At 49.0% G+C, this 15620-nt stretch overlaps 1 protein-coding gene across 1 annotated transcript in view; it reads right to left on the reverse strand.

The window, feature by feature from the left end:
- Window positions 1–15196: 15196 nt before the first annotated feature.
- ESR2 (estrogen receptor 2) overlaps window positions 15197–15620 on the reverse strand; it is a 64928-nt gene continuing 64504 nt past the window's right edge. The window contains exon 8 of the mRNA XM_060262648.1: window positions 15197–15374. Coding sequence (XP_060118631.1) covers window positions 15197–15374 — 178 coding nt within the window. The remainder of the gene's footprint in view (window positions 15375–15620) is intronic.

Raw genomic sequence — 15620 nt, forward strand, 5'->3', positions numbered from 1 at the left:
CGGGACAAAATTGGGTCTTGTCGGGATGTCAGGACAAGAAGGTCCATAATGGTGACGGTCCCGATATATCGGGACGGATGGTAACCCTAGGTGTGGTAGAAAAGGAGCCTGAACTCAATGGCTCTCTTTGGAGGAGCCTGAACTCAATGGCTCTCTTTGGAGGCTTTGCCTGTGTGTCAGCAAGGCTGAATTAACCCAGGCCTACACAGATTTTTAGCCCCGTGGCGCAGAGTGGTAAAGCTGCAGTACTGCAGTCGGAGCCCTCTGCTCACGACCTGAGTTCGATCCCAGCGGAAGCTGGTTTCAGGTAGCCGGCTCCAGGGTGACTCAGCTTTCCATCCTTCTGAGGTCGGTAAAATGAGCACCCAGCTTGCTGGAGGGGAAAGTGTAGATGACAGGGGAAGGCAATGGCAAACCACCCCGTAAAAAGTCTGCCGTGAAAATGTTGTGAAAGCAACGTCACCCCAGAGTCGAAAACGACTGGTGCTTGCACAGGGGACTACCTTTTTTTACACAGATTTTACTGTGAAACTGAGGACTGTCAGAGAGAAGTGTGGTTAGTCAGGCATAGCTAAGCTTTAAAACAAGCCTTCGACAGGCCATATTCCAGGGTTCTGGCTGGAAGTGGCAGCAGCCAGAGTGGAGGAAGTTTTCTTTTGGGCAGACAATCTCTTCCAGGCCATGCCTCCAAGCTTCTTCACTGGAAGCAAAGGGAGGGGTCAGGGAATCCTACAGTCAAGCAGCGTCTTGAAGGAAGGGCTTCTAGGTCAAGCCTGAAGACTTTGACGTCAAGGCCATAGACCTAGGAAATAACTTCATGGAGGCGGGTACCCACCGTTTGGTGCTGAGTCCTATTCAAAGTGGTGCACAGCCAAAGTTCAAGAAAATAACTTTCTACACCTTACCAGGGAGGAAGAGGCACATTCTCTGTGCCTCTTTGTAAAAGATATTGTGTGTCAGAAGGGCATTGTGCCTTTTATTCGAGGTTGTTTGGACCTCTTCAGCTCCTGTAGTTTTGATGAGTGGGTGGCGTTTATTCTTGTTTTTAGTCCTGTACTGAGACAACAGGCTATGTATGCTTAAATCCTGCCTGTCCTTTATTTTAGCACTCACTATTAGGAATGCCTGGATTCCAGGACCAGATTAAGTTCTGCACCAAGCCACATTCCTAAGTCTAGTTTTAAAAGCTGACACGGCAGCCTCAATCTACCACCTTGCGGTCTCTCAGCACCGATACTGTTGCCCTCTCTATGGGGATTCCATTCAGAAGTGATTGACAAGCATGCTTTTGGAGGCAAGCCTCAGTAGTTTGCCACTCCTCTCAGTTCCATGGTATCCTTCGGAACTGTCGGTGAATTGGGGGACTCCTTAGCTGCCACAGTTTTTCGTTAACAATGATTACCCTTCAGGACTCACTCCTACGTGACATACTTTGAAGCAAAAGGTTTAGGTTTTATTAAATTTATACCCCGCCCTCCCTGCCGAGACAGTCTCAGGGAGGCTTACAGCAATCATCATATTGGTTAAAATGCTTGGGGCTCTTCAGCTTGGAGAAACGTCGACTGCGGGGTGACATGATAGAGGTTTACAAGATTATGCATGGGTTGGAGAAAGTAGAGAAAGAAGTCCTTTTCTCCCTTTCTCACAATACAAGAACTCGTGGGCATTCGATGAAATTGCTGAGCAGTCAGGTTAAAACGGATAGAAGGAAGTACTTCTTCACCCAAAGGGTGATTAACACGTGGAATTCACTGCCACAGGAGGTGGTGGTGGCTACAAGCATAGCCACCTTCAAGAGGGGATTGGATAAAAATATGGAGCAGAGGTCCATCAGTGGCTATTAGCCACAGTGTGTGTGTGTGTATTTATATATATATATATATATATATATATATATATATATATATATATATATATATATATATATGTGTGTGTGTGTGTGTGTGTGTGTGTGTCTGTATGTGTCTGTATACACACACACACACATATTGGCCACTGTGTGACACAGAGTGTTGGACTGGATGGACCATTGGCCTGATCCAACATGGCTTCTCTTATGTTCTTATTACAATCAATTAAATTTAAAAACAGTTGGCACTAGTAACATTCTGATGTTGTTCAGATCCGATGGCGTCAGTATCCCCTGGATTCCTCCTGCTGTTGCAATCTCAAAGTGAGCCGAAAGCAAGCCGGAAGAGTATCGAGGTCCCACAAGACCCTAACCACTTCTGACAGCTGGTTCCACCAGTGGGGAGCCGCTACTGAGAAAGCGCGATCCCTGGTAGCCGTCAGTCTCGCCTTTCTCGGCCCGGGAATCACTAACAGATTTTGAGTTCCCGATCTTAGTACCCTCTGGGGAATGTGTGGGGACAGACGGTCCCTCAGGTATGCAGGTCCTTGGCCATAAAGGGCTTTGAAGGTAAGAACCAGCACCTTGTAGCGAATCCGGTACACTATTGGCAGCCAATGCAGTTCTTGCAGTGCCGGCTGTATGTGCTCCCACCTGGGCAGCCCCATTAACAGCCTGGTTGCCGCGTTCTGCACTAGCTGCAGTTTCTAGGTTTGTGACAAGGTCGGTGTGGTATAGTGCTTTGAGTGTTGGGCTGGATCTGGGAGACCCAAGTTCAAAAGCCATTTTGCCTGAAAACGTGTTGACTTTGACTCTCTCCCTGACCTGCTTTGCAAGGTTCTAGAGAGGGTGAAATGAGAAAGTATGAAATCCCTGTTAGGGATTAAGATAAACTCCATACCAATCTTTTCAACTAACTAATTAGGTTTTCCTACTCAAAATATCTGCCCCTTGGGAAGTCTTTGATGGATGAATTGTATTTACTACCTGATGTTACATCCTCTACTACAGTCCCTTGACAAATATATGGTTGATACCAATGGGCATCTCTATTATTCTTGATGACCAACAGGTTTGAGAGCGCTTTGGTCTCTAATGTAACCATTACAGGGTAACACTGCTGTAACTTTACCTTAATGGAAAGCAGAATTTGTCTACTGCAGTCTCCCTTTATGTTCTGAATCAACAGGTCAATATGGTATTTTTTACTATCCTATTTGAAGGGAGTTCGACACACTGAATCTCACAGCCTGTGTTGGTGATTTACATGACAGATCCAAGAGCCCTGCTGGATCAGACCAATGGTCCCTCTAGTCCAGCATCCTGTCTCACACAGTGGCCAACCAGTTCCTCAGGAGGTCCAACAACAGGGCATAGAGGCTGAGGCCATAAGAACATCTAAAGAGCCCTTTTGAATCAGACCAGTGGTCCCTCTAGTCCAGCATCCTGTGTCACACAGTGGCCAAACAGTTCCTCTGGAGGTCCAACAACAGAGCACAGAGGCCGAGGCCTTCCCCTGATGTTGCCTCCTGGCACAAGGGCTTACTGCTTCTGAATGTGGAACATCAGAGGAGCCCTGTAGGATCGGACCAATGTTTCATCTAGTTCAGCATCTTGTCTGACGCACTGGCTAAACAGTTATACTGGAAGGAAAACAACCAGAGCCTAAATGCCAAGGCCTTCCCCTGACATTGCCTCATGGCCCTGGAATTCAGGTAAGTGAAAAATATTAAGTAAAGCTCACTCTCATATAGGGTTGCCAAGTCCAATTCAAGAAATATCTGGGGACTTTGGTGGTGGAGCTAGGATGTAACAAGCATAATCGAATGCCAAAGGGAATTCTGGCCATCACATTTAAAGGGGCCGCACACCTCTTAAATCCCTCCATTGGAAATAAGGATAGGGGCACCTTCTTTGGGGGCTGATAGAAATGGACTCCCATGTCTCCTGGCTCCACCCCCAAAGTCTCCCAATATTTCTCGAATTGGACTTGGCAACCCTAAGGTTGAGCCTGCCGATCAGTGTGGGGGCCTGGGACAGTGACAAGGTGACACTGATGATGTCACTAATGTTGCTATGTCACTTCTGGGTACAACCATGAACTTCTGGGGATCCCTAGAACTACCCTTTTTCACTTCCAGGTTGTACCCAGAAGTGTCAGTGATGTTACCATAGAATTTCTGATGATTCCTAGAGTTACTCTTACCTGGAAATTACATAGCAAAGTCAGCAGCGTCACTTTTTGTTTTGTTTTTCCTCCCCCTTGTGCTTGGAGCAGTGGTGGGCACTGGTTCCTCGCTGTGGCGGAAGACCTGGTAAGCTAATCTACACGAAATCCCATGGAATTTAGTTTTGCTTGACCCCAATCCATCTCAGACAGTGTTCCTGTCTTTTCTTGAGCTCCTTCCCCTTAGATGAGTGTGACTCAGTGGGGGTCATGACACAAAACTGGAAAAGTAGTGTTTTTCCTCTACACAAAATGGTGTTTGCACATATTGGGAGGATAGTGAATGACGTATGTTCATGTTGCATGTGGTTTGAGCACCGAAACTGATCACCTGCAGGTCTGACCACAGACCAGGGGTGTCAAACATGTGACCCAAGGGTCGAATCAGGCCCCCAAAGGGTTCCTATCAGACCCCCAAGCAACTGGCTGTCTCCTCTTTTGCTTCCTTCTGCATCACAGCTTGCTTTGCCAGGCTTGCTCAATCATGCAGGAGCTACAGAGCAAAACCTCTATTTTCTGCATTGGCTAAGGCTCCTCCCTTGGGAAGGAGGGATAGCTTGCTTTGCTAGGCTCTCTCAATCACACTGCAGAGCTACTGAGCCAAGCCTCTCTTTTTTTTTCTGTTCGCTGAGGCTCCTCCCCCTCCTGGTCTCCTGGGGAAGGAAGGAAAGAGCCAGAGCTTCTTTTGCCCAGTTCCCTGGATCCCATGGGAGAGATACAAAGAAAGCACCTTTAAGACCAATGAGTGCTAATATTTTAAGCATGTTTTATTTTAAGTTTTTTTTTTAATTTAATTGTGTTCGAATGTGTCCTTTGTAAAGTTGATATCTCTGCTACCTAGCATTATAGTTTATGACACGCATGACCCGGCCCAACAAGCTCTCATTTATATCAGATCTGCCCTTCATAGCAAATGAGTTTCACACCCCTGCCCTAGACTGTCTGGCACCCTAGGCAAGGCGAACTTCTGGTGCTCCCCACTGCACTGATATCACCAAGTCACTTGGAGGTCACCCAGTTCGGCGCCCCCAGAAGGCCGGCGCCCTAGGCAATTGCCTAGTTTGCCAAGTGGCAGATGATCAACCCTGATCATCTGCAGAGGGCGACAGAGACTCAACAGGGCCTGCATCAAGTTTGGTGTAGTGGTTAAACGCACGGACTCTTTTCTGGGAGAACCGGGTTTGATTCCCCACTCCTCCACTTGCAGCTGCTGGAATGGCCTTGGGTTAGCCATAGCTCTTCCAGGAGTTGTCCTTGAAAGGGCAGCTTCTGTGAGAGCCCCACCCGCCTCACAGGCTGTCTGTTGTGTGGGGGAGAAGATAGAGGAGATTGTAAACCGCTCTGATTCAGGAAGAAGGGTGGGGTATAAATCTGCAATTCTTCTTCTTATCCCAACTCTTATTGCTGGACGTGGAGTCAAGGCTTTCTCCCCCGCCCTTTCTCCACCGCCCTACCTCAGTTGCTATTTCAGAAAGGGATCCATTTGGCAACTCCGGCTTCCTCCGTGTCCCGCCCCACCCCGCTTCCCTTTCCTCTTTGTCAGCATCCGTCTCGCTAAGTGCAGCATTCAGCTGCCGACAAAAGAGATTCGGCTTGCTCTTCCATTAAATCTGTTAAGAAAGGAGAAGAGTTGAACAAAGCGGGGGGGGGGGGAATAATATCCAAAGGTCTTCGGAAGGCGGCAATTTGCCTTCATTACAGACAGTTATGGCAAACGGCTGTGCCGACCTGACCTTCGGCAAGGAGGCCTAATGCAGGAGCAGGCCTGATTCTTCACCCGCCTGAGATGCTGGGATGCGGTGCCTCCAATCATGGAATGGAGAAAGAGTAGGCAGGCAGGGCCCAGTGGCTCTGTTCAGGCGTCTGAAACAATGGAGCTGCACAGGAAGACTTTTAGCAGTGGCCCTGCCCTAGAGGGTGCTGGGCAGGGCCTGTGCCGTGAGAACCAGTTTGGTGTAGTGGTTAAGTGCGTGGACTCTTATCCAGGAGAACCAGGTTTGATTCCCCACTCCTCCTCCTGCAGCTGCTGGGATCGCCTTGGGTTAGCCATAGCTCTCATTGGAGTTGTCTTTCAAAGGACAGCTTATGGGAGAACTCTCTCAGCCCCACCTACCTCACAGGGTTTCTGTTGTGGGGGGAGAAGATATAGGCGATTGTGAGCCGCTCTGAGACTCTGATTCAGAGAGAAGGGCGGGGTATAAATCTACAGTCGTCTTCTTCTTCCACATACGCCTGCTGGAGTGATCTTGGGTCAGCCACGAGTTCTCTCAAGACTATTCTGCTCAAGAGCAGCTTATGTTAGAGCTCTCTCAGTTCCGCCTACCTCACAGGGTGTCTGTTGTGGGAAGGGGAAGGGGAAGGAGATTGTAAGCCGCTCTCTGACTCCTTTGGCTAGCGAAGGGCTGGGTATAAAAATCCAGTCACTCTCTCTATCTCAGCCAATGGGCAATAGGGGAGCTACATCAGGCCCTTTGCTGAGGGGCCCCAACCACTCACAGACCAGACTCTACCCCCGACAGCGGGGAGGAGGAAGAAAAACAGAGCAGGCGTGGGCCTCTGTCACCCGCACCCATCCCATCCAGAGCTCAGGCAACCAGTTCAACACAGCTATTTGTGTCCACTCCCGGGCTTTTTTTGTAGCAGGAACTCCTTTGCATATTAGACCACACCTCCCTGATGTAGCCAATCCTCCAAGAGCTTACAGGGCTCTAAGTCCAGGGTCTCCTGTAAGCTCCAGAAGGATTGGCTACATCGGGAGGGGTGTGTGGCCTAATATGCAAAGAAGTTCCCGCTACAAAAAGAAATGCCCTGGTCTGCTCCATCGGAGACTCTGGCATCCAGCTTCCAGTGATGTCTCTCGTCTGTCTCGTGTAGGGCAAGGACTGCACTTCGTTTGACCCCAACATGGGGCTAGAAGGGGGGCAGTGATCCTGGAACCCCCCTCCTGGGTTTTTGTTCAGTGCCCCAGAATGATTAAAAGCGCCCCTGGTGCTGTGAGCCTCAAGCACAGCCCAGTTATGAGAAAATTGTCGAATTGCAGGATATTGTCGAATGGCAGGATATCGCCTGATCTTGTCTGATCCTGGAAACTAGTAGGGTCAGCAGATGGATGGGAGATCACCAAGGAAGATTCTGCAGAGGAAGTCAGTGACCAACCACCCCTGTTCAACTCTTGTCTTGGACGCTCCTGGCTGAAGTCACCATAACTTTGTTGTAACTTGACGAGGAGGAGAAGAAAGAGATTGGGTTTATACCCTGCTCTTCACTACCCAAAGGAGTCTCAGAGCAGCTTACAATCTCCTTTCCCTTCCCTTCCCCTCCCCACAACAGACACCTTGTGAGGTTGCTGGAGCTGAGAGAGCTCTGACAGAAACTGCTCTTGAAAGGAACAGCTCTGCGAGAACTTTTGTAAAAGCTTTTGTACATAAGTTGCTCCTTGTGCTAGTCAGCCAATGGGGGTAATTTGGCATCACATGCCTGTTCAGTTCCCCCATTCCCCAAGCTCTGCCTCCCAAACCTCCAGGTATCCCACCCCCCCCCCCCCCAGCCCCCAAGCTGGGAACCCTAGCAAGTCACAGGGCTCCCCCTATCCCTCTTCTGGAGCTCTGATTCACTTTGGTTTTTTTTTAAAAAAAAAATTAGTTTATTTATCAATTGCTTTCCCACATATAATGTTTGCGCCACAAACACGGCACAACGGAGCAGCGCCAGTTCACATACAAAGGTTCAAAAGCCTGTAAAACTTCTCAACGATGCAAGGCAACCAAGCAATTCTGAGTTCTTCTAATTTCATCACAGTGAATGCGCAATTAGGGCTACTAGTACTAACCTCAAGGCAGGGTCTGGAGTTCTTCCAGAATTCTATCCTGTCTTCGGACTACGGGGGTTCAACCCCGCCGGAGAAGAGGGCCACTTTGGAGGGGAGACTCTATGGTACACCATAGAGTCCAGTAGAAACAAAAATCCTAGGGTGAAATCACATCCCTGCAGAGCTTCCTCCTCTCCCCAAACTCTGCCCTCCCTAGGGTTGCCAATCCCCAGGTGGGGGCAGGGGATCCTCCGGTTTGGAGGCCCTCCCCCCGCTTCAGGGTCGTCAGAAAGCAGGGCGGAGGGGAGGGAAATGTCCTCTGGGAACTCTATTATTCCCTATGGAGACTTATTCCCATAGGAAATAATGGAGAATTGATCCGAGGACATCTGGGGGGGCCCTGTTTTTTTGAGGTAGAGGCACCAATTTTTCAGCATAGCATCCAGTGCCTCTCCCCAAAATACTCCCCAAGTTTCAAAAAAATTGGACTGGGGGTTCACTTCTATGAGCCCCCAAAGAAGGTGCCCCTATCCTTCATTGTTTCCTATGGAAGGAAGGCATTGAAAAGGTGTGCGGCCCCTTTAAATGTGATGGCCAGAACTCCCTTTGGAGTTCAATGATGCTTGTCACAGCCTTGCTCCTGGCTCCGCCCCCAAAGTCTCCTGGCTCCACCCTCAAAGTCCCCAAATATTTCTTGAATTGGACTTGGCAACCCTAGCCCGCCCCAAGCACCGCCCCCAAACTTGCAGGGATTCCCCAAGCTAGTGCTGGCAATCCTATGCACACTTCTAAGGACAATCATTCACACAGACCACATTTTCAAGGCACACCCGCTAGTTCTGGTCTCTCTGCTGGCCTTAAGAGGTACAGGGCACTGGTGCTGGCTTCCTATTGCAGGGGTGGCCAACGGTAGCTCTCCAGATGTGTTTTGCCTACAACTCCCATCAGCCCCAGCCATCGGCCATGCTGGCTGGGACTGATGGGAGTTGTAGGCAAAAAACATCTGGAGAGCTACCGTTGGCCACCCCTGTCCTATTGTGAAGGCAGGGCTTTACCCAAGACGCAGGCCTTTTTTTGTTGCAGGAGCTCCTTTGCATATTAGGCCCCACCCCCCTGATGTAGCCAGTCCTGGAGCTTACAGGGCTCTTAGTACAGAGCCTACAGTAAGCTCCAGGAGGTTTAGGGCTGCCCGCCAGCGGGGGGAACCTCTCCTGACATTGCCGGCAAAATGACATCACCCGTGAGTGACATCATAACGCTGTCGATGTCATGCACCGGCCATTCTAGGCGTTTCCAGGAAAACTCTGTGTTTTTTTCCAGACGCTCTTGCAATTTGGGAGGGAAAACTCTATGGTATTAGAGGCTGGGGGGGATTTGGCAACTATAAGGAGGATTGGCCACATCGAGATAAAACGGATAAAAGGAAGTACTTCTTCACCCAAAGGGTGATTAACATGTGGAATTCACTGCCACAGGAGGTGGTGGCGGCCACAAGCATAGCCACCTTCAAGAGGGGTTTAGATAAAAATATGGAGCAGAGGTCCATCAGTTGCTATTAGCCACAGTGTGTGTGTATATATAAAATTTTTTGCCACTGTGTGACACAGAGTGTTGGACTGGATGGGCCATTGGCCTGATCCAACATGGCTTCTCTTATGTTCTTATGAGGTGTGTGGCCTAATATGCAAAGGAGTTCCTGCTACAAAAAAAAGCCCTACCCAAGAGAACATAAAAAGTCTTCTCCTTGGGACATTTCCTGTGCTCCCATTGGACAGTACAGAAAAGCTTGTCATCTGTGTTCTTCAGTCTGAATCAAACAGTTTTTCCTCTGGCCCTTCAGTGAAGCCTGAAATCACGGCTCCAGGTTCCCTTCTTTCTAAAGTGCATTTACATAACAGGTCAACATGTTCACACATTTCGCTATAAATTACTATTATCACGTACAGACGGAGCATCTGCAGACCACATGCTAGAGAACCAGTGTGGTGGTAGTGGTTAGGGGGTTGGACTGGGAAAACCTGGTTTCAGGTCCCTTCTCAGCCTGGGTGTTTGCAGGGTGACCTTGCACTCTCTCTGTCTCGGCTTAACCTACCTCACAGGGTTGTTGTGAGGCTAAAATTGAAGGGATAACCTCACAGGGCTTTTTTGTAACAGGAACTCCTGTGCCTATTAGGCCACACACCCCTGAGTTAGCCAGTCCTCCTGGAGCTTACAGTAGGCCCTGTAAGAAGAGCCCTGTGAGCTCTTGGAGGTTTGGCTACATCAGGGGGTGTGGCCTAATATGCCAAAGAGTTCCTGCTACAAAAAAAGCCCTGCATAATTACATATGCCATCCTGAGCTTAGAAGGAGGTTGGGCTAAAAGGACGGTAGATAGATCGGAGTCCTCAACATGGTGTCCCGTATGTGCGACAGCACCTGCCAATGCTTTTCCGGGTGCCCACCAAATGCTTTTAGTTAGAAAATGGGCAGGGCCAGGTGGCGCCTTTCCCAGAAATGCTTCTGATTGGCCACTGGGTTGACTAGGCAGATGTTATAAAAGGTAGCTTTGCCACCACAGCGTTGTCTGACGAGGTAAGCTGAGGCAGCCATTTTGTGGCTGTATCCGCCTCTTCCGGCAGCCAGGAGTGGAATTCGAGGAGCTCCTTTGCATATTGGGCCACGCCTCCCTGGTGTAGCCAATCCTCCTGGTGCTTACAGCAGGGCCTGTACTGAGAGCCCTGAAAGCTCTTGGAGGATTGGCTACATCGGCGGGGTGTGGCCTAATATGCAAAGGAGCTGCTGCTAGAATTCCACCTTTGCCGGCAGCCATTTTGTGGCTGCTCCCAGCACACGATGTCAGAATTCCAGTGGTGTCCACAAGCTTCAAACAGTTGGGGAACCCTGAGATAGGTTCTCCTGGAATCACTTCAATAAAGGGGACAGATCAGAGTATCTCCCTTTGAGTGGTGCAGTGTTACTACCATTGCTGGATTACAAAGAAAAGCCCTTCCTAGCAGGAAAGCTACGTGCATGCCTTGGAGTCCATGTCCCAACACATCCAGACAAGTTCTAACCAAAAGGCTCTTTCTTTCCTATCCCAGATCATTTCTATGCGGGGCTTTCTTTGTAGCAGGAGCTCCTTTGCATATTAGGCCACACACCCCTGATGTAGCCAATCCTCCTGGAGCTTACAGTAGGCCCTGTACTTAGAGCCCTGTAAGCTCCTGGAGGATTGGCTACATCAGGGGTGTGTGGCCTATTATGCAAAGAAGTTCCTGCAACTTCAAGAGGCTTTTTAGGTCCTTTTCACTTTCTGGCATTACAGTGGTATCATCTGCATATTTGAGGTTGTTGATGGTTTTTCCCCGACAATCTTAATTCCGGCTTGTGCTTCATTCAGGCCAGCTTTTTGTATGATGTACTCTGCATATAAATTAAATAAGCAGGGTGCTAATACGTATCCTTGTTGTACTCCCTTTCGCAGGGGTGGAATTCTAGCAGGAGCTCCTTTGCATATTAGGCCACACCCACCTGATGTAGCCAATCCTCCAAGAGCTTACAAAAAAGAGCCTTGTAAGCTCTTGGAGGATTGGCTACATCAGGGGTGTGTGGCCTGATCTGCAAAGGAGCTCCTGCTAGAATTCCACCCCTGCCTTTTCCTATTCTAAACCAATGTTGTTCCATATCCAGTTCTAATGGTCGCTTCTTAATCAGGGCTTTTTTTGTAGCAGAAACTCCTTTGCATATTAGGCCACACACCCCGACGTAGGCCAATCCTCCTGGAGCTTACAGTAGGCCCTGTATAAACAGCCCTGTAAGCTCTTGGAGGATTGGCTACATTGGGGTGTGCGGCCTAATATGCAAAAGAGTTCCGGCTCCAAAAAAGACTCTGCTTAGGGCTGCCAATCCCCCAGTCCGGGTGGGGGTTCCCCCACTCAGGAGGTTCCCAACCCGCCAGTCCACATTGGGCCGGCAGGGGGAACCTCCCCCAACATCGTCGGCACAATGATGACACCCAGAAGTAGTGTCATCGCGCTGGGGCACGGCGGCCCGCTCTAGGCGTTTTCGGGAAAACTATGGTTTACCCGGACACTCTAGCTATTTGGGAAGGAAAACTCTATGGTACAATAGAGCGGAGGGGACTCGACAACCCTAGCCCTGCTCCTGTGGGATGAACGCAACCACAACCACCTCGGCCTGTTTCTCCTTGTGGAGGTAACACAACTTATATCATTATCCAGAAATTCTAAATATTCACACAGTAACGATTCCTTCACAAAAGTGGCAATACTTTGTGAAAAGCTCTTTTAGCATGAAAACAAGCAAAGCGAGACTGCCACCCTTTTCGGTGTTCGGACATCGAGCTCGGACACGGCTAATGCGTAGACGGGAGTTCACATAAACTGGGGCTTAAAGTAAAGAAGAACTTCTAGTCCACGCAGCCAAAATGGATCCAGAGGGAGTTCTTCAGAGGCTTCCTGTTAAATCTCTCGGCCTGCTCGAGCCGTATCCAAGGCAGGTTTGCACAAAAGGTAAACATATTCACCGCTTCTGCAGTCGACTGTACAAGCTGAATAGCGTATATTTCCAGTGTGAGCAGGTTCCTTCTTTTTTTTTCCTTTACGATAACGTACAGCGTGAGGCGCATATTGAAACACTGATGAAAAAGCACTGAGTCGATGTTAAGACATTCTGTTAGTCATCTGGAGAAAATATCTCATGTTTTTCTGCCTCACAAGAGAGGGGGGGGTCTCGTTTGTGCGTTTCCAGCTTTCTCACTGAGGATACCATGAAGTCTGATTTTGAGGTCAATCCAAGGTGCTGGTTATGACCTTTAAAGCCCTTCGCGACCCGACCCACGTATCCGAGGGACCATCTCAGGGTCGCCAGCCTCCTGGTGGTAGCTGGAGATCTCCCACTAATACAATTGACCTTGAGGCAAAAGAGATCAATCCACCTGGAGAAAATGGCCGCTGTGGAAAGTGGACTCAATGGCCTTATACTGGGGTTGCCAAGTCTAATTCAAGAAATATCTTGGGACTTTGGGGGTCGAGCCAGAAGACGTTGGGGTGGAGCCAGGAGCAAAGTTGTGACAAGGATAACTGAACTCCAAAGGGAGTTCTGGGCACCACATTTAAAGGGACCGCACACCTTTTCTCCATGCCTTCCCTCCATTGGAAATAATGAAGGATAGGGGCACCTTCTTTGGGGGCTCACAGAATTGGACCCCCTGGTCCAATACTTTTGAATGTTGGGGGGGGCATTCTGGGGAGACACTGGATGCTATGCTGAAAATTTGGTGCCTCTGTCTCAAAAAACAGCCTCTCCAAAGCCCCAGATACCCACAGATCAATTCTCCATTGTACCCCGCCCCCACCTGGGGATTAGGCAAAACCGGAGACCACAGTCTACTGATTAGTAACAACTGAAATAAACCACTGCGTTACTTATATATTGCAAATAATTCCTCCACAGATATTTCTTATATCCTATTCATGTATTCTTCACTAAAATTCTTACAAATGTCCATGAATACAGCACAACTCAAAATACAAATCAATTTCCAATTGCTGTAATGGTACCAAAGCCCACTTTCTGTATCCTTTTGTTGATAGATGTGTACAATACCGATAAATGTGCTACTTCTTGCTTGGGCAGCAGTCTGAAATCCAACGGGTGCGGCGACACAGATCCTAGGCTCAGTCCGTGTTTCATTCACCCTTCTACTGGCCGCTTTTCTTATGTTCAGCAACCCACACTTAAGGCAAAAGCTCACATGACACGTTATGTCTCTTCAGCTTGCACGAATGGTTCTCGAAAGGATACAGACAGTGGACTTTGGTACCATTACAGCAATTGGAAATTAATTTGTATTTTGAGTTGTGCTGCATTCATGGACATTTGTAAGAATTTTGGTGAAGAATACATAAACAGGATATAAGAAATATCTGTGGAGTAATTATTTGCAATTAATAAGTAACACAGTGGTTTATTGAAGTTGTTACCACCTGGGGATTGGCAACCCTACTTATACTCCGCCAAAGTCCCTCCCCTCCCAAAACGCTTTTTGCAGGCTCCCCCCCACCCCAAATATTAGGGCTGCTAAGCCCCCAGGCCAGGCAGGGGTTCTCCCATCCTGGAGATTCCCAACCCGCCGCCCACAATGGGCCAGCAGGGGGAACCTCCCTCGACGTTGCCGGAGCAGTGACATCATCATGCCTGTGACACTGCATACCAGCCATTCTAGGCATTTCTGGGGAAACGCTATGGTTTTCCCGGATGCTTTAGCACTTTGGGAGGGAAAACTCTATGGTGCAATAGGTGTGTGCGCGAAAAAAGTCCTCCAACAGAGGCTGAGGGGGATCTGGCAACCCTACTGAATATCCAAGTATTTCCTAACCCAGAGCTGGCAGTGGAGAACCAGTTTGGTGTAGTGGTTAAGTGTGCGGACTCTTATCTGGGAGAACCGGGTTTGATTCCCCACTCCTCCACTTGCACCTGCTGGCATGGCCTTGGGTCAGCCATAGCTCTGGCAGAGGTTGTCCTTGAAAGGAGTTTTGGGGGGTGGATCCGGGGGAGGGTGTGGTTTGAGCAGGAGAGTGGCCTCAGCAGGGTACAATACCATAGAGTCCACCCTTCAAAGCAGCCATTTTCTCTAGGGGAGCTGATCTCTGCCAGCTGGAGATCAGTTGTCAAAGCGAAAGATCTCCAGACCCCCACAGAGGTTGGCAACTCTACTTCTATATCTCCCTGTAAGTAGGGCTTTTTTTTTGTAACAGGAATTCCTTTGCCTGTTAGGCCTCCCTGATGTAGCCAATCCTCCAAGAGCTTACAGGGCTCTTAGTACAGGTCCTACTGTAAGCTCCAGAAGGATTGGCTACATCAGGGGGTCTGTGGCCTAATAGGCAAAGGAGTTCCTGCTACAAAAAAAAGCCCTGGTTATTTTATTCTGGTGGAAATGTTTTTGAGCTATGATTGTAAGCTGCCTGGAACCATGAAGAAAGGTGAGACATAAATGTTTTTTTTTAAATAATAACAGAAGTTCCTAAGGCGTCGCAACAGTCTCCTCTCTAGAAGGCACTCCAAAAGCACAACATTTGGCAAAAACAATCATCGGTGAGTCGTTCTTCTCCTCCAACAGCAAGGTTTTCCCAAGACAGCTGATGTACTTCAGTCCAAAAAGGTCAGCAATACTGTCCCAAGGGAAAAGGAAATCACCCATTAGGCTTGGGAAACAAATTGAGATGGGTTTCTTCTCTCCTCCCAGCCACTCTATTTTAATCTCAAATCGATTTGCTTGGGCTACCCAGGCTCTTCCACATTATCTGCGCATCACTGCGGCATCCCGTCTGAAGTCTCTATGGGTTCCGAGGGGTTGTGCTCGAGGGAGGAGACGGCTGTTTTCCGGTGACTCCGGACGGTGTGAGCGTTGAGCATCTCCAGAAGCAAATCGTAGACGGGCACAACGTTCTTGCACTTCATGCTGAGCAGGTGCTCCATCCCTTTGTTACTGTGAAGAAGAAGCAAAAGAGGTCACAAAGCAGTGCTGGGGGGGGGGGCAGAGGGGGTGTTGAAAAGGCATTGATTACTGATGCTCCGGGGAGGGTGCAGAACTCATGGCAGAGGTCAGAGGTCTCTCTGTTTCCAGCAAAGTTAAACAGCAGTGCAGTAGCTGAAGTAGAAAATGGCTGCTTTGGAGGGTAGGCTCTATGGCACTCAGGTAGGAACTCCTTTGCATATCAGGCCACACCCCCTG

This window comes from Heteronotia binoei, chromosome 21 (assembly GCF_032191835.1).
Source record: "Heteronotia binoei isolate CCM8104 ecotype False Entrance Well chromosome 21, APGP_CSIRO_Hbin_v1, whole genome shotgun sequence".
NCBI classification, from domain to species: Eukaryota; Metazoa; Chordata; class Lepidosauria; order Squamata; family Gekkonidae; genus Heteronotia; species Heteronotia binoei.